This window comes from Antechinus flavipes, chromosome 2, assembly GCF_016432865.1.
Source record: "Antechinus flavipes isolate AdamAnt ecotype Samford, QLD, Australia chromosome 2, AdamAnt_v2, whole genome shotgun sequence".
In the NCBI taxonomy this organism is placed as follows: domain Eukaryota; kingdom Metazoa; phylum Chordata; class Mammalia; order Dasyuromorphia; family Dasyuridae; genus Antechinus; species Antechinus flavipes.
The window spans coordinates 526,451,410-526,473,007 of record NC_067399.1 but is presented as its reverse complement, the minus strand read 5'-3'; the positions used below and the strand labels follow the sequence as shown (position 1 = coordinate 526,473,007).

Below are 21,598 nucleotides of genomic sequence, written 5' to 3'. Positions count from 1 at the left end.
GTATCCTATAGATTTCTTAAGAATAAGATTATCTTCATTGTGAAAAATCTCAAATTCTATACATAGGATCAATATTCTATAGATTCAGCCCTAGATTAGGTAACCCTTCCCACATGTATCCTATTTGCATAATGATTACTTCAAAAGTAAGCATCCAAAAGAACTAAATGACTTCATAGCAGCAGAATGTCAGAGATTAACTCTTTCACACACTCCTAATTATGTAACCTTGAGTAAATAGGAAAACATTTTATCTTCATTTTCTTTAATCCTTTCAACCAATTATTCTGCCCAAATATCCCAAAACATTGATTTAGAAGCAGAAAAAATAGAAGGCACTTGCTCTCTACCAATCATCATCCTGAAATCCCTAAAAAGAAGCGAGCACTTATAATACAAATCAAAGAGAGAACTCTTCGTGTAAAAAAGATGAAAAACTTCTTGGAGATGCCTCACCCTTTCTAATCTGAATTTATGTTTTTGTATCCCATAATATTGGGACAGACTGAAACATAAATGCTTTAATAAATTTTTTTTGTATGTAGGTTTTCTTTTTGTTCACTTTATCCAGTACAATTGTTGGATTACCACATAATCAGTTATTATGCTGCCAAATATAGGAACTAACATAGAGAGTGAATAGTCCCACTTCAAGGTGAGATAACCAAATGTTCCATGAAGTGATGCTTCTTATTGCCTTTGAGCCACTCAGTAGAACTTAGTCCTTTATTTGCCTCTTCAAGAGGAAATTATCAGCCATCCTTCCATTTCGCAATAACTTTCTTGTACCTTATTGTTTCAGTTAAAGGGAAGAAAATGACAAAATTGATAATGCAGTTATTTTAGTAGCCTGATAATTCAATGCTTTTTGGGACAAAGATTTCACATTTAAAAAACCAAACATTAATTAAATGTTTATAGATCACCTAAAAATCATGTGATTCTTTGTTCCTTCTGAGACTACTTTTTCTACTACTCTAGCATCATTTCTGCAGCTGTCAATCAAGTCTGTATAGTGTTTTTGGTGTTGCAGTGAATTTGACTGTTTGACATGTCCAAAGAATTAATCACAAAGCAAAACGTTTTTTGGTCCTAAGCTTTTACCAACTATCTGCTTTTATGTGTATTCTTGGTCTTCAAAGACCAATACATATCTCAGGTGAGCCTCCCTCAAAACGCATGAAATTACTATAGATATGACTAGCCCTGTTTTACAAATTCAGAAAATGAGAAACATTTTTATTATTTGTTATTTGAGTGCCCACAAGCCACTATAAGCAATATCAGAGGTGGATCTGAATCCATGTCTTTATGACTTCAAATAGTTCTATTTGGATAGTTCTATTAACTATTTGCTTTTAGGAAAGCAGATAAAGTCTGTGGTTGAATCTATGCTTAATGCCTTTCCAAAACTTTCCAAAAGTAGAAGCTGCCTATATTTATGGCATTGCCCTTGAAAAAGTAAGGATGAACACTACACCATGGAAATAGGACTTTCATGAAGGCTAGCTTCTATCATTCTTAGGAAATGATGATAAACACAATTAAAACTTTGGGTATGTGATTAGCAAAATAAGACCATTACAAAAAGCCACAGATCAAAAAATAAAATATTTCAAGAAATGGCAAAAGGAAATATAAGACTAACATCTAAAAGTAGTAGCAACCAATGTCTCTAAAAGTCTGCTAAATTGTGGAAGAAAATGACTTCTCCAAATAAATGAATTTCTGTTCAGTGTCATCTAAAGAAAATGGAAAATACTTTATAGGTACAGGAGTTACATTTTCCCCATAAAACTAGCCATAAGTCTCAAAGCAGTGAGTTTATAGTCTAGTGGTTAATATTGCTGCAGTCAGGCATTCTGGTGGGAACCAGTGAGTAAATGCTATAATCAAAGAGAGTGAGTATATCCCACTCACAAAAGGGAATGCACAAAAGGGAAATGGTAACATTTCAATCAAAATGAAGACTTTTACATTTCCCTAAGGTGGGTCAAACTCCCTGACTATAGAATTAATTTTATATCTAGAAGAATTAATTCTTAAAGATTAGTTTTCCCTATTCATTCACAAAAGCTGGATGTCCAGATCTCTCCCCAATGAATAGTTTAAAAGAAAACCTTAAAGTCTTGTTACCTTAAAATCATTATTCATAATCAGATGTTAGGGTTCATTAATATTGCAGAAATCTCCATTGTTCAACAGACTTCCCAGTGTTAAACAGTACTATATAATTCATGGCTCTTTGCCTTGTGTTTTAGACCTAATTATATTCATGGTGGCACTACTATTACTGCCAGAGATTGGCTGATTTGGAGAAGCAAAATAAATTAGAAGCAAGGCTAAAGCCAACTTAAACCTCAATAAGGAGACAACTTGATCATGGTCACATTTACATAACAATAAGTATAGCCCTGACAGATGCTACTTTACCTTAATATCATTAATGCATAATTTGTGAATTCAATTTCCAAATTTATAATGTCAGGAAAACCAACTGTAATGTTACTCAATCATGTTGATCTTATTACTTCAAACATTATGAGTATGGACCTACAGGCCCTAATAACACCATTTCATTTAATATCATATTTTAATGTTAATTGTGTAACAATTTGTGGTCTTTAAAGACCAATACATATCTCAGGTGAGCCTCCCCCAAAATGCATAAAATAAGTACTACAAATATGACTAGCCTTGTTTTACAGATTCAGAAAATGAGAAACAGTGAAGTTAATTGAGTGCCCATATGCCACCATAAGTAGTATCAAGGTGGATCTAAATCTATGTCTTTCTGACTCCAAATTCAATATTCTATCTATGTTATGGTGCTTCATGTTTTCCTAGGACTAATTAGTTATATTAGTCAGAATGTACTTCTATTTTATGTTTTACATAAATTTTAGTATCTTTTTGATGCTTTTGATATAATCAACTATAATGTCTTTGCTACATTTTAACTTTATTCTTGCTATTTTACAGACCCCTTATATGCTTAAGAAGATTGCTTATAAAGATGACAGGAAATTTTAAATGTTACATTCAAGAAGAAAGATTATAACTCCTTTCCCCATCAAATACACACTTAGCTTTATGCCATATAATCGTTGTATTGTCACACAGCAAGAGAGAACTTGCATAATTTTCTTTAACCCTTTCTTCTTCATAATCAGAAACATGTAATGCTACTAAATATGAAAGCAATTATGTTACTTTCCTACTGGACTTTAAGCCAAGTGCAGTTTATTATAAATACAATATAAATACTTATTAACTGATTTATGGAAATATTTGCTGGAAAATTCAAATCCAGTATCAGCAAATTTTCAAAGATAATCTAATTTTATGAAGAAGACTAATGAGGACAGAAAGAAAGAAAGAAATATGATAGTGACTTCAAGGTAGAAATTTCAGATAATTCAGTTCCCTCTTATTTAATCAAAATAAAGCAAACTTTAATGACTTTGAATTGACAGTCCCTAGAATCTATTATAAAGGAAAAATAACACTCAAATATAGTTATAGACTAAAGAAACAAATTAAATTTAATGAAGCTGAAGTTCAAGTAAAAGAGCTAATCCAGAAAGCAGGAAATCTTGTGTTCAAGACATATGGCTGACATCATGTAATATTGGGAAAGTAATTTCCTTTCTCTAGGATTCAATGTATCCTGCTCAACAAGATACAGTTGAACTCCACTAGTAATTTGTATAAAATAAGCTGTGTCTTCTAGATTAAGTATGAATTATATCATATGAATATTCTTTTTAAAGATTTTTTTGGCAAAAAAGTCACCATGAACAATTGCCTAGAAGATGCTTTGCTGCAGCTTTATGAAATCAGCATTTGAAAAACTACTTTAGGATTAAAGAATGACCTAAAAGATTTCTGATTACTAAAAAATCATACACATATGCATACATACACAAGCACACAAGATTAATGAGATATTTGTAAAATGCTTAGCACAATACCTGGAATAGTAAGGATTTAATACAAACTTGTTTATTTCCCTCCCCTCATATATAAAAGGAGGAGGTTGCTTTATTTTCTTGAATCATTTCATTCATTTCTGGCTTTCTGTCATTCCAGGTAGTATTTTCTTGGCAAAGATACTGGAGCGGTTTGCCATTTCCTTCTCCTGTTCATTTTTCAAATGAAGAAACTCAAATAAATAGAGTGAAGTGATTTTCCCAGGGTCACACAGCTAGGAAACATCTTAAGTTCAATTCAAACACAGGTTTTCCTGACTCCACACCTTCACTCTATCCATTCTGCCACCAACCTGACCAACATATTATCTTTATATGTTTCCTTTCAACTCTACCTATGAATATATAAAAAACATTTTTTTGGATTATATTAATGAGATCTATTTAATTTTAGACTTTCCCTTATGCTTAATTTCATTAGAAATTAATCAGATAACATCTTTGTAAATATTTTCAAAGCATATTAGAACACAATATGGTTCTAGAACATATAGAACACAAAACAATCAAATAGAAAAATTAAGAGATTAAAGAAGCAAACAGGCAGCTAGATAACTCTAGTAGACTCTCAGGTTCATTGGAGTCAGGAAAATTGATCTTCAAAAGTTCAAATCTAGCCTCAGTTTCTCATGTATAAAAGGAGCTGCACAAAGAAATGGCAAACCACTTCTGTAACTTCCCCTGCAAAAAACAAAATGGAGTCACAAAGAATCAAACACAAATTAAAAATAACTAACAAAAAGAAGCAAACACTCAAATGTGCCTATAATTTCTGCAACCCATAAATACCTGTTTACCTTATAGTTATTGTCTATGTCTTTCCATGAGTAAAGGAAATCTACCCATAAAATAAGAAACTGAATAGAAAATAAACAATTAGACTTTATATTCTTTCCACAAATACTGGAAAGTATTTGGGGAAAATTCTTAATCTCCAATACAGCTAATCTCAAATGAAAAAATGATGTCAATAAAAGAGAAAAAAAAATGCTTGATGATAAAATAATAAGAAAATAAAATTGTACTTATTAATAAAATAATAATAATAAATCAAAAGGACTTTTCTGGGCAAAAAAATAATATATATATATATTCCACAAAGAGGGAAAATACATAAAACACAGAAGAGGATGAAGGTTAGATTTCAAGAAGATAGAAATCATAACAATATTTTTGCTTGTTTAATATTTTATTTTTTCCAATTACATGGAAAAACAATTTAAGATTTCTTTTTAAAATATTTCATTTCCAAGTTCTTCCTTTCCCTCTCTTCTTCTCTCTACTTGAGAAAGCTAGCAATTGATATGGGTTTTATATGTGCAGGCATGCAAAACATATTTCTCTATTAGTCATATTGTGAAAAAAAAACCAATACCCCAACAAAAACAAAACAAAACAAAACAAAAAAGAGAGAAAAGCTAACTTTCAATCTACATTAAGACTTTATCAGTTCATTCAGGTCAAATCCAATAGACTTGTGATAGAGCTATCTGCATTCAACAAGATGACTGTAGGGACTGAATGTGATCACAATAAAGCATTTTTAATTTTTTGTTGTTGTTTCCTTTTTTTATTCTCATTTTTTCCTTTTTGATTTGATTTTTTGTGCATCATGATAAGTATGGAAATATGTTTAAAAGAAATTTACATATTTAACTTATACTAGTTTGCTTGCTGTATAGGGTAGGGGAGTGGGGATAAGGGAGGCAGAACAATTTGGAACACAAGGTTTTGCAAGAGTAAATGTTGACAATTATCTTTAAATGTATTTTGAAAATAAAAAGTTGTTTTAAAAAGATTCCATCAGTTATTCTCTGTAGATGGATAGTATTTTATTAACACACAGTAAGTCTTTTGGAATTGTCCTGAATAATTGTATTGCTACGAATAGCTGAATCATTCACAGTAGATCATCATATAATACTGCTTTTTCTGAGCATCATCTTCTACTTTTACTCATTTCGCAGTATCAGTGTAAGTCTTCCAGGTTTTTCTGAGAACATCCTGCTCATCATTTTTAATAGTACAATAGTATTCCATCACAATTATATACCAGAACTTGTTCAGCCATTTCCCCCAGTTGATGGGTGTCCCCTCAATTTCTAATGCTTTGCCACCAGTAAAAAGTGTTTGTACATATATTTATGTATAATACCACTGTCACCACCATTGCTGTCCTTGTCACTGCCATCATTATTGTCATCTTCTCCATATATATATATATGTACATCTTCTTAAGGTACTGAATTAGTAATGGTATTGCTGAATTTAAGGATATGCACTTTTACCCTCTCAAATATCTGGGCAGTTTTCATTAATAATCTCTTGAAAAAGGATGTTGATTCTTTTTTTTTTAATCAAGGTTTTCGGATAGTGCAATGACTCTTACATTATTTGTCCTCTACTTTCTAGATCAGTTGTTTTTTTCAAAAAATATTTCACATTTATTCTATTTCTTTCACTTTTTAAAGTTTGTTTTTTTGATGTCTTATGGAATTATTAGTTCCTCCTTGTTCAATTCCTATTTTTAATGAACTATTTTCTTCAGTGAAAGTCTCCCTCTTTTTCCATTTGTTTAATTATGCTTTTTAGGAAGTTCTTCTGTGTTCTTTAGTAGATTTCTGTCTTCCTCTTTTGCCATTTGATCTATTACATTTTAAGATATTCATTTCTTCAGCATTTTTTGTGTCTCTATTACTAATCTGTTGATTTTTTTATAATTTTTTGACATCACCCTAATTTCTTTCCCCAATTTTTCCTCTACCTTTCTTATTTGATTTTTAAAATCTCTTTTGAAAATTTCTAAGAATTTTTGGGGAAGGCAGTTGAGGCCAATTCATATATCCATGCTTTCTTGGATATAGAAGTTTTTTTTTTTTTTCCTGTCTTCTTCTGAATTTGTTTTTAAACTTCCCTGTCACTATAGCAACTTGCTATGGTAAGGTGGCTTTTTCTGGCTTGGTTTTGTTTTTGCTTATTTTTCCAGACTATTTCATTATTTTAAATTTTATATTAAAATTTGGCTCTGTTCTTGAAGTGGAGGGACTACTATCCTAAGATTCAGGGTCTTTGTGCAGTTGTTTTTAGTGTTAGTTCTGGGAGTCATAAGTGTTTAGTCCTTCTAAGGTGATATGACCTAAAGAGAGAATGTTTATTACTATTTTGACCTATACTCTGATTTATGAGCAACCACAAGCATTCAACACATCCAGAACTTCATAGATAAGGACATTCACCTCTAACAACAAAGATCACAACCAATCCATGCTTTATCATAGGTTGCTCATGTTCATGTCTTCCCTTTTCTTCCACAGAATGTTCATTTAATATACTAAGTACTTTCTTGTAGGTCTCTTGATATTAAATAGGTACCAATGGATTATGTGAGCTGTTGTCTCTTGCTTTTGCAACATAACTGACTTTTTCTCCCTTTTAAATTGTACATGTCTTTGATGAACTTATATACTCATTGCTTTTCACCAGCAATGCTTCATTGGAAATATGCTGCAGCCCTTTTCTGCCTACCATATTTATTTCCATTGTTCTTTGGATGATGTACAATTCTATTTCTTGAGAGACTAGGATTCTTTGATTCTCTGCCATATAATGTCATTAGAAAAATATTAGCAACAAAACTATGGATCTTTGTTTCTGAGGTACCAAAATTTAAGTAAAACAAAATCCACTAAGCACAGCCAAAATATCAATTTCCTGAGGAGGAACCTAATTCAGTCACAAGGTCTACAACTAGAAAGAATATTACATATCATTTAGTCCAATCTGCTCAGTTTAAGGTGAGGAAATTGAAGATTCAAATATAGGTCTTTTGTTTCCAAATCCTATGCTTCAGTTAAAGAACCAAGACAGCTCCATTATATGACTTTAATAATGTCTGCTTTATGGATTCTTTGTCAATCTTGAAAGTTAATTTCCAAATGAGGAATGAAAAGGGAAAGGTAACTTTTAAATCATGTGAAAAAGAAGAAACAGCAGCAAAAGAGAGAGGTGGCTAAGGAAAAGTAGATTTAGGTGATAACATTGAATTTCATGTTTCACAAATTTTGATGCCTGAGAGAAATCAAATTTTAATTTTTAACACTAATTTTTTTCTGGCAATATTATATAGATAAGTCAAAAAATCCCAGTATCTGAAAAATAATAGTTGTATGTCACCAAAAGAGCAATGGAGAGATGTGCAGTGGCTGTAAATTGGTTGTAGCATACCACCAAAGAAGCAAATAATGCTTGACATAACCAAAGAGACATAAAACTAGAAAAGTATGGAGTACAAGCCTCATATATTTAATAGGTGTTTGACAATGAAGAAGTTATGTAATCTCAGTCTGCCTCAGTTTCCTCCACTGTAAATTGGAGATAATAATAGCTCCTACCCATTAGGGTTAGTTTGAGGTTCAAATTAGATTATATATGTCAAGCTCTTAGCAGGCAATTAATGCTCACTCCTTTCCTCCTTATCTCCCTCCCATGTAATGAGAGTAAATAGAGCAAGTTTGTATTTTACATATTTCGCAAGAGAGGAAACTGAAGAAGTCATTTGACACCCATGCTTCTCTGAGTTCTATAGTAGTTAGCAGCACAACTGAGATTTTAGCTAAACTCCTGGTTCACTACTCTTTCAAGTACATTACCCGGCCCGGGGCAATATATGTATGACACATCCGTTTTTATTAGAATCACTTTGGGAAATGGTGCCTGACTTTTTGTTAATCCACTGATGAATAAAACAAGAAAAGAGATCTTTTCAACTTGATCTTAAGAGAGTTTATTTCATATTCTGAAGTCTAGAACTAGTATATAACCTCAGGGTTTAGTTGAAATGTCCATTGGATCAAAGAACTTTCTGAAATCATCATTTTTTTTTTTTTTGGAGTTGGAAGCACAATCCTAACCAGAGACTGCCAATTCTTTCCACTTTAGAGCAGAAGTAGCATGATGTACAAATGCAGCACTTCCAAAAGGGCCACCTTCCCCCACAGCCATCTGGTCACGCTTGACATTATTTTTTCAACATTTTAATTACTATCCATGGGTCAAGAAAAGATGTCTCAGTAAGACCTCCACATCAATAAATAATTGAACAAGATCCCTAGTTCTTTAACACTTGAACATAAAATATATTTTGTAAATAGCAGGAGGCTTGAAATACTCGATGCTATTTAGAATCTTGCATGCAAATATTGAACTTTGAAAAAAAACAAGTCTCCCCTTCTCATTCTGTGTTTTCCTGAATGACAATGATTATTTAGTAAAGGATCTGTGAAGGCAAAGATGGAACAACTCCATCCACCAAAGTGGATTTATATGTCTAATATAGCTAGCATAAAGTCTTGTATATATAAAAAGGATTAAAAAGTTTTGACTTATACACTGAATGAATCAAAAAGCATTTGTCAGGCCCTTTTAAATATTGGACATTGTAAAACTTAATAGATAAGAACTACAAAGTTGTCTGAGGTTCAGAAACATTAATGACAAGTGATCATAGAACTAGGAGCAGAGGTAGACACGGAAGAAAATATATCCAACACAAAACCCTATCAGTCTCTCAATATTTGTGGGGAGTCAAATCAAATGTCTGATTTCATTCCTGTAGGAAACTCCTTATGATCATGACTTCCACTGACAAAAACTGGCAAATGATCTAGAATTTCTAGTTTGAGAGAATTTCCCAGGAGTACAGAGTTCAGTGCCTTTGTCCATGGTCACAAAGCTAATACAAACCAAAAACAAGATTTGAACTCAAGTCTTTATGATTCCATGGCTTGCTCCCCTTCTATAGATCCTATATATCATACTTTTCCTTTAGACATAAGCTTCTTAAACTATATTTGGAACCTCATCTGAAGTCTTGTAACTGAATGTGAGGGTTGTGAAATTGTGATTTTTTAAAATCACAAAATGTTTGATTTGTATACATATTTTATATACTTATATACCGGGAGTCTCATAAAAATTTCTCTGGCAAAAAGGGGTAGCAAGTGGAAAAAATTTATGAAGCTCTGTTATATATAGCATGCATCGAAGAAGATAAAGGATAATTTTACTAATCATTCTGTCATACTACTTCACTATCTGCATTTCAGTTTGCTTCTCAAGAAAATCAAAAATCTTCCAACTTTGCATACAAAACTCATTGTCTTAATAATTCTACAAGGGATAGATAAACAATTAGAGACACAGAAAGGATAAGAAAGGCAGTGAAATTACACTTACCCAAATGCTTGGAGCGCACTGAATTGGGAAGCATCCAGACCACTTCCACTTACTATTCGAGCCTTAAATGAAGAATAAGAAAAGGCATATTTAGCATCTTACAAGTACAATATCTATCTATTGGGGACACAGGTCAACTGCACTATACATGTAACACCTAGGATGACAAATGCTAGGCAGGGTCAGCTGCAAGTCAAAACTACTGTAGTTTTTTTGTGATCGAATGGCTTTTTGTTTATTTGTTTTGGAGTTTGGGGACAAATAGCTGTTAAGATTTTTAAAAAGCATTGAGAGAATCCAAGGCAACAGCTTGTCTTCCCCAATACTAGTTCTGTCACAAAATTTCAACTATATAGTGAAGATTGCTGTTCAGGAAGGGCATGATTAGTCAGACATAAAAACAGATTTTGTATTTGACTGTAGCAGACCCCTACATAGGCAGATATGAAATAAAGGAAGCACAGCTGTGAGAGGCTAACATCTTAATAAATGCAACATATTGGAGAGACACTCAAAGGACAACCAAATGATGGAAAGCTGAGAAACATGCAGATACCACAACTAAAACAAAGGAACCAAAAACAGGTCAAATATATCACAAACAAACATGGACAATAGACAAAATTCCCTTAGGGGAAAAAAAATGATTTGAAACCTTTTCATCCACAGAACTGCTATCTGAAAGAGAATCAGGAAAAGAAGGGATAAATGTTAGATGAAAGAATTTCCAAGAAAAAAAATCTAAATATATCCATATATAAATGAACAAACTATTATAATGTTACAATCTTTAAAAATAATAAATAAAAGTAAAAATTACTATTCGATATCCCAGGGAACATGAATGTATCATGCTTCTAGTATAATAAGTATGACAGATAGTTTAAGAATCTGAAAGGATGCCAAATGTTTGCAAAGTTTTTGCCACATTGGGGAATTAAAATCATTTATCCATTTTTGGGATCTCTAGAAGTGTCATAAAATTCATACCAGACTTTAAAATTAAGAACTAAAGATTTAAGTCCAGAAAAAAATTATCAAATGTAAACTAGCTCAGCCCTTTACCAAGGGATGTTAGTTCCAGTCTCAGCCCTACCACTAAGTGTTTGATTTTGAGAAACTGAGGTCCAGAGGGAGAAATGACTTGACCAATATTAGACCAGTATTAACACTGAGGGTTTCTTAATCTAAAAAGCAATATTATCAATTCTCCATAGTTAACTTAACCATCATCACAAGTTATATTTTCAATATTTGGGTATCTCCTAGAAGCTGTATTTTTAGATCATGTTTGATTCTACCATGATCAAAACCACAGACTACTCATCTATTTTAGCCAGCAGCATCTGTACTATTGCTTTTAAAATTGATTATATTTATTCATTCTAATAATAAAATTAGAACTTTTACCTTTACCTGTTTTTTGGTTTCTTTGTTTTAGTTGTGATATGTGCATGTTTCTCAGCTATCAAGTAAAAAGGGTAAGATGGGAAGAGAAGAATAATTCTAGTTAATTCTTTCTGTTTTTAGATTGACCCTTGTGGTAAAATAAATAAGTAAATCTCTCAATCCACTATCTTTACTCATTAAACATATGCCATAACAACCATACTTTGGTCTGTTTTTGATTATTTTACAACATAACAAAGTCACTATATTAATATCAGTTTCAGGAGACAGTACAGGTATATGAAGATTCAGAAGACAATATATTTAGGTATTAATTGTAACTAGATTTAGGATACTACAGTTCAATGCAAAAAGCATTCTTCTAAGAATCCATGTTCTAGTCCTACCTCGTCTTTTGCCAGTAATTTAATTTTGGAGATAATCATTTTTGGAGATAGTCATTTAATCTTTGTGAGTCTTGCTTTCCTTATCAGTAAAATGAGAAAATTATATTAAAGTAGATGATTTATATAAAGTTTCTTTATGTTTGAATTTTTATGACAATAAATTTATTATAAAAAATAAATAAATTTTTCTCATTACCTTATGTTTCTGTAAATTATGGTTTGTTATGAAACAAAGTTTAGATTAGTACAATGTTCTGGTAGTTCCTATTTGGATTAAGTAGTGTATAGTTACATAACACTGAAACTTCAGTCTATCTCATTGGGTTCTTTTCTCTCCCCTATTCTTCTGGCCTTCTGGTACCTCTATAAGTAAATTTTCTTGGATGGGCCCCAGACATATATTGACCACATTCTGAGTTTTTTTGACATAAATAATTAGCATCAGAACTAAGATTCAGTGCACAAATTTTATGAGCATGATAGAATGCTCCAAAAAGTTTTGTGATTAGAAATGGATATATATTTTATTCCTTCATGCAAGAAAATAGCTGATAAATGATTTACTGTGTGAATAGTCTATACTCTTCCATCACCCTGCAGATATATTGGGAGATAGCATGGGAAAATAGTCATTAAATGTTTACTATAGAGGACCATTTTTACTGATCAATTATTATCTCACAAAATAATAAAAAGACAATGCTATTTAATATCTACAATCCTGAGCTTCAGAGTCATCTACAAAAGACTAGTGGACCATATCATGATAAGAATTAATATATATTTGGGGCTTTACTATCTGAAAAGAACTTTCCTAAAAGGAATGTAGTAGAAGAATGATTATTCCTCTTTTACAGATAAGAAAAGTTCATAGGTGAAACAACTTGCCCATTGTCATTGTTCAATCATTTCATTTTTGTATGACCCTTTGAAACTCCATTGGGGTTTTCTTGGCAAAAATATTGGAATGGTTTGTCATTTCCTTCTCCAGCTCATTTCACAGAAAAGGGGGAAGCTGAGATAAGCAAGGCTAAATGATTTGCTCAGGATTACACAGTGAGAAATAGAACTAAGGAATCTTGAACTAAGGAAGTTGAGTCTTCCTTGCTCCAGAAATAGCATTCTATAACTATTGTGTCATCTAGCTGCCCTGACTTGATTATATTGTTACATGGCAAATAAATAAGTACCAGGTCCTAGACTATAGATTAGAACCCCCATATCTTGACTTGAGTTTCAATGTTTTTCTTTTTCTTTTTAAAGTTTATTATATGCATTTTTTGAGATGGGTTATATTTTTTCCATTAAAACATGTTTTCCTCCTAGAGGATTTTTGAAGTTTTTTTCATCTCTAATGTGACATGTTTTTTATGTTTCACATTCATTATATTTTCATTATAAATAGCAATTTTATTCTCTAATTATTTCCACACAAAACAGATATGATTTCATATCTATATTGCCTATGTATTTTAAGAATGCTTACCTCTTTTCCTAAGAGGGGGAAAAGAACATCACAAGTCTTTTTTTACTTCAGTAGGTTATTCCTATTTCATTAATCATGTTTGTGTATGATAATGGCAAGAGGCAGTATTTCACAGTCATAGCTCCATCTGGCTTTCCTAATTGCACCTCAAACTCAACACACCCAAAACCAAAAATAAAATCACCTTTTACTCTTTACCTGTTTTTTCTCTTCATTTCAAAGACTGTCATTTCTCTGATATTTTCTCCATTTCCTATGTATTCTTGTATGTAACCTTGTATGTATTCTTTCACTTCTCCTCTCCCTTAATTCTTCTATCAAAACAGAAAGTCCTGTGGATTCTACTTACGTAAAATCTGTTACGTCCATCTCCCCCTCTATTTCTACTGCTACTACATTCATTATCATCTATTTGAATATTCAATACCTTTTTAAAAAATAATTGTATTTACCTCCATTCTCTCTCTTTGCTCTAAAACATTCTTTATGTTCCCTTCATACTAAAATTCACTACTTCTAATATTCTGGTCACGTCACTCCTCTGTTCAAAAATCTTCAGTAACTTCCTACTCTTTATCAAGTAAATTTCAAACACTTTCTCCTGAGATTTAAGGTCCTCTATAACCTCATTCCATGCTACCTTTCAGCTCATTTAATTTTATGCATGCTTTGGTCCTAATGATGTCTTCTCTTTTCTTCCTCTCCCCATAGTTCTGTTCATGTTGTTTCCTCCTTTTACCAATGGAACTCCCATCTTTTTTTAAATTAAATTTTTATTTTTTTTTAATTTATGGAATAAGAAGACATTTTCATAACCTAGTAGAATTTTAACAAGATGATAGCATATGAAACTGTAAACCATTACATATACTTTGCTATTCCTTTTAAATATATAAAACATTATCATGTAAATTTCTATTATTTAAATTTCATTTTAAATACACCTCTGCCATGAACCTTCCCCTGCTCCAAATTGTGCATAATTACCTACATTCAAACTTTACTTAGTAGTTTGTTTTATAACTCTCCAGAGAATCCATTACATGTTATGAAATATTTTATCTGTGTGTATTAATGCACTCTCAAATTTTAAACTTCATGAGGGAAATTATTATTCCTAATCCAAGTTTAATTTTTACTTCAGAGGAAACTGTATAACAAACATTTAATGAATGAATGTTGAATAGACCTACAAGTTCCTAAGGAATAAATTCTAGGTTGCTCTCTAAATCAAGAATACTCCTAAATCATATGTAATCAAAGGCTTTTGAAATTGATGGGATGTCTTCACCATTATGAACTCGGGAAAATATTACTGTTTTGTATTAATCACTTACAAGTACTTTGTGTTGTTTAACATAATTTATATCAAAAATTGCATTTTACTTGTTGTCAAAGAATGTTCTTAGGAGCTAGAGGAGGTTCAGAGAAGAATTTTTAATATGATTTAAAAGGATGAAGGAGCTCCTGTGGGAACAAATTATTTTAAAAAATAATAGTGTGACTCAGTAATCAGAAAAGATGAAGGTTCCATGGGGATATAGTTGAAGCCTAAGGTATTAAGAAGTATATATAATTAGAATGGTCCTAGACACATTTAATAAATTCTGAAATGGCTAAACTATAAGTCACATCTTAAAGCTTAACAATGGACAACGCAGTGTGAAAGAAATATATGAAACTACAAGTCAGTAGATATTAGTTTTATTATGAAAAAGGAATGACTACATTACTTTGGTATACCATGATAGTAATAAACAAGAAATGTTGTAAGAGATAGTAAATATTAAAGTCATAACTATATTAATGATAGTTTGAATAAATTGAAAAATTAGTGCCATTGAGTAGAAGATAAAAATATTTAAATTTAGATTTGACATCATAAAAGACTGAGGGAGATCTATAGAACATCAGGCCTGCAATTAGAAAGGCCTGAGTTCAAATCCAATTTCATACACTTACTAAGTCTATGACATTGGGCAAATCATTTAACAAGGTTTGCCTCAGTTTCTTCATCTGTAAAAGGAACTAGAGAAGGAAATGGCAAATCATTTCAGTATCTTTGCCAAGAAAACATTAAACGTAGCGATGAAGAGTTAGACACAATTGAAATGACTGAGCATGAGGAAAGACTTTCTAGCAATAAAAGCAATACAGGATTGAATGGATTATCTTCAGAAGAAAGGAATCTCTCACTCCATTGGTCTTCCAGTAAAGGTTCTAAAAAAGGTTAGATATTGTTAGAGGAAATTCTTTTTCAGGTTTGGGTCTGATTAAATGCTGCTGAAATCCTTTTCAGTTTTGAAATCCTGTGATTTTTAGAAGTATATATCCCCTAGAAACATTGTCATGCAAATCTTTCTCATTTCATAAATGAGAAACTCAGAGAGATTGCCCAAGATCTTATCTCTCTAAGGAAAGACAAAGCTTAGATGCAAAACTTCTTACTCTAACTCTTTGGAAAATATCTCTTTCCTAGGTTTTTATGTCACTAAGGAGAGTGGAAGTTGACTTATATTGCTGTAGGAACATTGTGACCATTGCTAGCCCCGCCATCATTTTTCAAAGGACAGAAGTAGCTTCAGATGCAGAGGACAGTCATTAGTCTACATAGAATCTGCTGTGCCTGAAAATACAGACTCATTAAGGACCACTCATTAAGGACCACTCATTAAGTGCTCATCGTGACCTGATGCTGAGGCGATAGCAATATAACAGCAGACATGAGAAATGTCTTGTCATTTCCACTAATAGTTGGCCTTTCTAACAGGGATAGATTCCAATAGAACAAAATAGATGTAAAATTGTGGCCCTATATCAGCATGAGCGTGTTGCCCCATTGCTTCAATAACCCCAATTCTCTCTCTCTCCCTCCTCTTATATGATGATCTTTGTCTGCAGATCTATAGGAGGCCAGACTCTCATGTTCTGTCAAGTACTGCATTGCCTTTATCACTGAAATTCCCTGGATACACACTGCCTTGGCATGCATCAAAATGCCATTTAATTATCCCAGTACAACCACTATTATTCTGTTCCTGAATCCTTAGTTCAAGTAGTATAATATAACTACTGAGTTTGGAGACTATGGTCCACAATATGCCTCATCTACTTAGTTAAGTGGATTTTTCCACAAAGAATCCACAAAAAAATTTCAAGTACTTGACAGTTTGTCTAGAGCTATAGGCATAGTTCTTTCACACCAACACAAAGAAATTCCTAATTAGGAATTTTGCTTAGACTCTCACTCTAGTACTTTTCATTATATTTCAAAATTTTCTATTACCTAAAATACCTCAGTTATCACATCTATATTTCTGCCTTTTTATTGTCATTTACACTCTGTCCCTCAGTTTCTTTACATGCAAAATAAAAGGGCTGGATTCAATTGCCTCTACTGTCTTTTTCAGATAAAAATCTATCATTCTATGGGCAAGCCACCACTACCTTGACAGAAATTACCACCATTATTCATAATAACAATTAGCATTTATATAGTGTATTGATATTTATAATAAAGAAAAAAAAAGACAGCAAGGCGATTTCATGTTATCTTGACTGAAACCCTGTAAGTTAGGGTTTTATAGATGAGAACACCAAGGTTTGAGAGAGACTGAGTAATTTGTCCAAGGTCCTGAAGCTAGTATCTAAAGCAAAATTACAACTCAGCTTCTCCTATCTTAAAGTCCAATTCTCTATCTGTTACCTAGCCTCTACCCCTAGCAGGACTCTGCCCTTTCTTGCACCTAAGCAAGAAATCTCCAGACTCGCTGGGGTCACTCCTTGCTGTAGCACATCTAATTTAGCAATCTTTAATTCTGTTCCTTACCATTCCTTTGGAGTTTCTCTGACCTTCAGACATAGAAACAATGGGCTCTGATGATAGAGTATAAGGGGTAAATTAACTACTCTCCAGGAGTAAACTGTTCTGAAAAGTGACTTTTTTCAGGACAATGAATGGTTATCCAAAAGAAAAAATTGTGTGCACAGTTTCTCGGCACAAATGTTACTCCTGCTGATTAATGATAGGTACAGGTCCTGTAAAGCACAGAAGTAAATAAGGAGGAAGTAGATGAATTTGCCAATGAATATTCTGTATCTCAAGCTAATTTTTTAATTAGAAAAAAATAGCATATTGAACTTATTTGAAAAACAAGGGAGCTACACTTAGTTTCTAATGGCCCTTTCCACACAAAATTCCATAACCCTATGATTTTTTTTGCCATTATTCCTGGTCCTGCATAATAACAGTTGTATAGTATTTTTCCTTCTTACCTATTAAGAGATGTTAATAAGGAAACTCCCTTATCAACACAGATCTAGATTTGTATTCTAACTTACTGCCTTAAAGGAGCTCACTGAAATATTTAGTATTTAAGTGATACATCTAGTGTCACACAGCTACTATTTATATGAACCCTCAGTATTCCTGACTGCCAGGCCAGTTCCCTATTCACCGTCTCACCCTGTTTCCCAAGTGTATGTTATAACTCTCTTTAGTATCCATCAACAGCACTTAAAATTGTTTTCCATGATTTTTTTTCAAAATTCAATTTTATTTTTAGATCCATATTCTTTTCTTCCTACCTACTTCCCTTGCCCCAAAGAAAAAGTAAAAAAAAAAAAAAAAAAGAAGAAGAATATTGATCTATGAATCTATGACAAGGATTCTTAAACTTTGTGGGGTCATGGACTTTTTGGCAGTCTAGTGATGATTGTGAATCCTTACCCGAATAATGTTTTGAAATATATAAAATATGTACAGTCAAGCAAAATGAATTTCCACACTGCCAATGTCCTCTCCCTACCCCCTAAAATATTTCAGTCTGTATTCTGAGTCTATCACTGCTCTATCAGAAGGTAGGTAACATATTTAATTGTGAGTTCTCTGGAACTGTGGTTGGTCATTGTATTGATCAGATTTCTAAGTTATTCAAAGTTGGTTGTCGCTCCAGCTCTAAATTTTTAATCTTAAATCTTTTGATTCTTAACTTCATATGTGAATAAACTGAAACTCTGTGAGATGGATTTCATAAAGTTATCATAGCAACTTAAATTGATGCCAATAGAGAAATTTTTGGACACTATCAAATTGATTGAAAATACCTTGATGGAGTCAGAGCTTTGACATATTTTATCTATATTCTTATAGCTACCTGAATATTGATCTAAGACAATAAAATTTTGGTGTTCATGGACCATTTTGGCAGTCTGGTGATGATTATGATTCATAATCAATGTTTTTATATGCATAAAATAAGAAGCACAACAATTATAATAATTTCAAGATAAATTTAGCTATGGGTAAGGAATGTCTATAGTCAAAACTATTTTTAGAAAATCTTGATAATTGTATTTCATTGGCATACTTTTTTCCTGGGTACTGAGAAGCACAATGGATAGAATACTGCATCAGGAATCAGGAAGATGTTCAAATCTGGCCTCAGATACTTCATATTTGTATAATCTTGGGCAAATCACTTAACCCTAGTTGCCTCAGTTCCTCATCTGGAGTACATAGTAATAAAGGAAGATAAAATAAACTGGAGAAGAAAATGGTAAATCACTTTAATATATTTGCCAAGAAAACTAAAAAGGGGTTCACAAAGAGACAGATATAGCTGAAAATGATTGATTGAAAAGCTTCTATTGAAAATTCATCCTTAAGTAAGTGTTAATTTAGTGTTTCAAGTCTCCATATTCTCATTTTTTCCAACTCTTGTAATAAAAAGGAAGGAGTATAGAGGGACAGTTTTGAGCTAAGGTGCTGCACTGTTTTGTACTCTGCAGAAATTAAAGTTAATCAATATGATAAGTGAGTTATAGAATGATCTTCTTTAAACCATAAATGTGAACCCATTTAATATTTATCACTCCTGCAAAAAGCACTAACTGATAGCTAAGTTAACTTCCCAGAGTTATAGTGTAATCATTAGTAGTCTCTGAAGTTAAAGTGCTATAAGAACCTACATATACTAAATACTCAACTGAGTTGATACAAACCCAGTTGCTAAATTCAGAGGTTAATTCAACACTTTGATCAGCTTTTTTCTAGGGAACCATTTAAAAAGAGGAGACAATTATACTATACTCGAGAGCAGACAAGGGAAAAAAATCTCAAATCATGTTTGAATTCGATTCTCAGCTCTGTTTAAGTAAGCCTTGGGGAAAAAAAAGAAATAATGATTGTTCATTTAAAATGTTCATTTAAATATATGGCTACAACAAAGCATTCATTGTTTGGATATTAAGATAATGATGTTTCCTAATGAGTAGAAGCCTCAAATGATCATTTCAAAATTAACTCTATAACCTGTCATTTGCTATGTCTTGAACTGTCACAGATACCCATAAAATGATGTGTAGAATTCCAGTAGAATCATTCTTGCTGTATCAGAAAAGCTGCCAAGATTGTTATCTAAGTACATACGTCATCACAGACTTGCCTGTAACAGCAATCTGATACCCTACTCTACCAGAAAGATTTCAAATACAACCACAGCTTCCAAGATGCCTGGTCTGACTAGGGAACATGGACAAACCTATGTGCTGTGGTGCCTTCTTTCCTCCATATCAAGGAGCTACCAGGGAAAACAAAAAAGACATGCCCCTAATTGTTATGGGCCAGAACTTGAAACAAGGTGTTAACTCATTAGAGTTGATAGAAACAATGCTTAAGTTAACACCTTTGAGAGCTCACACATTAGCTCACACATTAGTTCACATGTTTGGGAGATTTCAGGGTTCAGTATGAGATATCCAAATTCATACCTCCCATAATCCCACTCTCAGAGGAGGAGTCACCTCTAAAAGAGCATAAAAACAGCTGAGCTCAGTCAGGAGAGTTGAGTGGAAAAGTTTGAGAGGGGAGCGTCAGTTGGAGATTGAGAAGCCAGGCATCGGAATTGAGCTGGAGTTAGAAACTGGCAGAGAAGCTGCAAGAGCTCGTGGTACCAAGCAGAGAGATAGGCCTCTAAGAAAACTAACCCGGCTATTTTGGAAGAGACAATAAAAGACTGTACTTAAATCCCTGGCTGCATTTGAGGTGATTATTGATCTGAACTGAAACTAAGGCTGCCTTCAGAAAACCTCCCCAAGAAACCTGCCCCCAGAGAGAATTATTATATTATAAAAAAGAAGAACACCACACCTAATAAGGGAAAATTCCTAAGAAATAGAGATAGTGGCATTTGTGCCTCATTTTATTATTTATATGATCTTAGGCAAGTTATCTAAACTCCCTAGGCCTCATTTTAGTTATCTTTGAAGTAACACTGTTGGACTAAATGATTTCTTTGAATTATCCACTCATGAAACTTACCTAGATCTGATTATCAATCTGTATACAACTACATCTGGCCAAAGGTAAAAGCTTACAGCCAACATGATAATATACCAGCAATACTTACAACTTTGGGGAGCAGAACTAAAAAGGATCAATTGATGCTTTAATCAAAAGAAATTATTAAATGTTGGTTATTATAAGATTCTTTAAAAAAGGAAAATACCCCTACTCACAAAAAATTTACTTTCTACTGGGATACACATGTACACAAATAGGAGTATAGAGTGTTTCACAATCCCCAGATCTCCACGTAGTTTTAAGCTAAAGCTATTAAAGCTTGAAACGCATGAAGATTTTTAGAATAATCTGTTTAGAAAAGTAGACAGAGAATAACCTTATTAAGAAAGTACCATAACATAAAAGAGAACAATAAACTACACTAACTCTTCAAGTTTCTAACTCTTCAAGAAAAATCTGATTAAGTTAAATCTTGAAAGAAACCAGGAATTCCAGGAGGTAAGAAGAAAGAACAGCATTTCAAGCAGAGAAACATTCAAAATATAGACAAAAATATGGAATATGAGGTATCAGGCAAAAGAAAAAGCAAGTAGAAGGAGGGAAAAAAAGAATATTGGAAAGTTAGAGACCAGGTATAGGAAGAAATTCAAAACAGAAGAGTTTCTATTTGATCATACAGGTAATGTTGTTGTACAATCATTTCAGGTATGTCCAACTTTCTGTGATACCATTTTGAATTTCCTTGGTAAACATACTCGAGTGATTTGTTGTTTCCTTCTCCAGCTCA

At 32.6% G+C, this 21,598-nt stretch overlaps 1 protein-coding gene across 1 annotated transcript in view; it reads right to left on the bottom strand.

Annotated features, from left to right (window-relative positions):
- The window catches only part of UNC13C (unc-13 homolog C), a 744,392-nt gene that overhangs the window by 564,327 nt on the left and 158,467 nt on the right, over positions 1-21,598 (bottom strand). Inside the window, exons 2-3 of the mRNA XM_051980682.1 lie at positions 10,882-10,904; positions 10,227-10,288 (exon numbers count right to left, since the gene is read on the bottom strand). Of these exons, the coding sequence (XP_051836642.1) occupies positions 10,227-10,288; positions 10,882-10,904 (85 nt within the window). The remainder of the gene's footprint in view (positions 1-10,226; positions 10,289-10,881; positions 10,905-21,598) is intronic.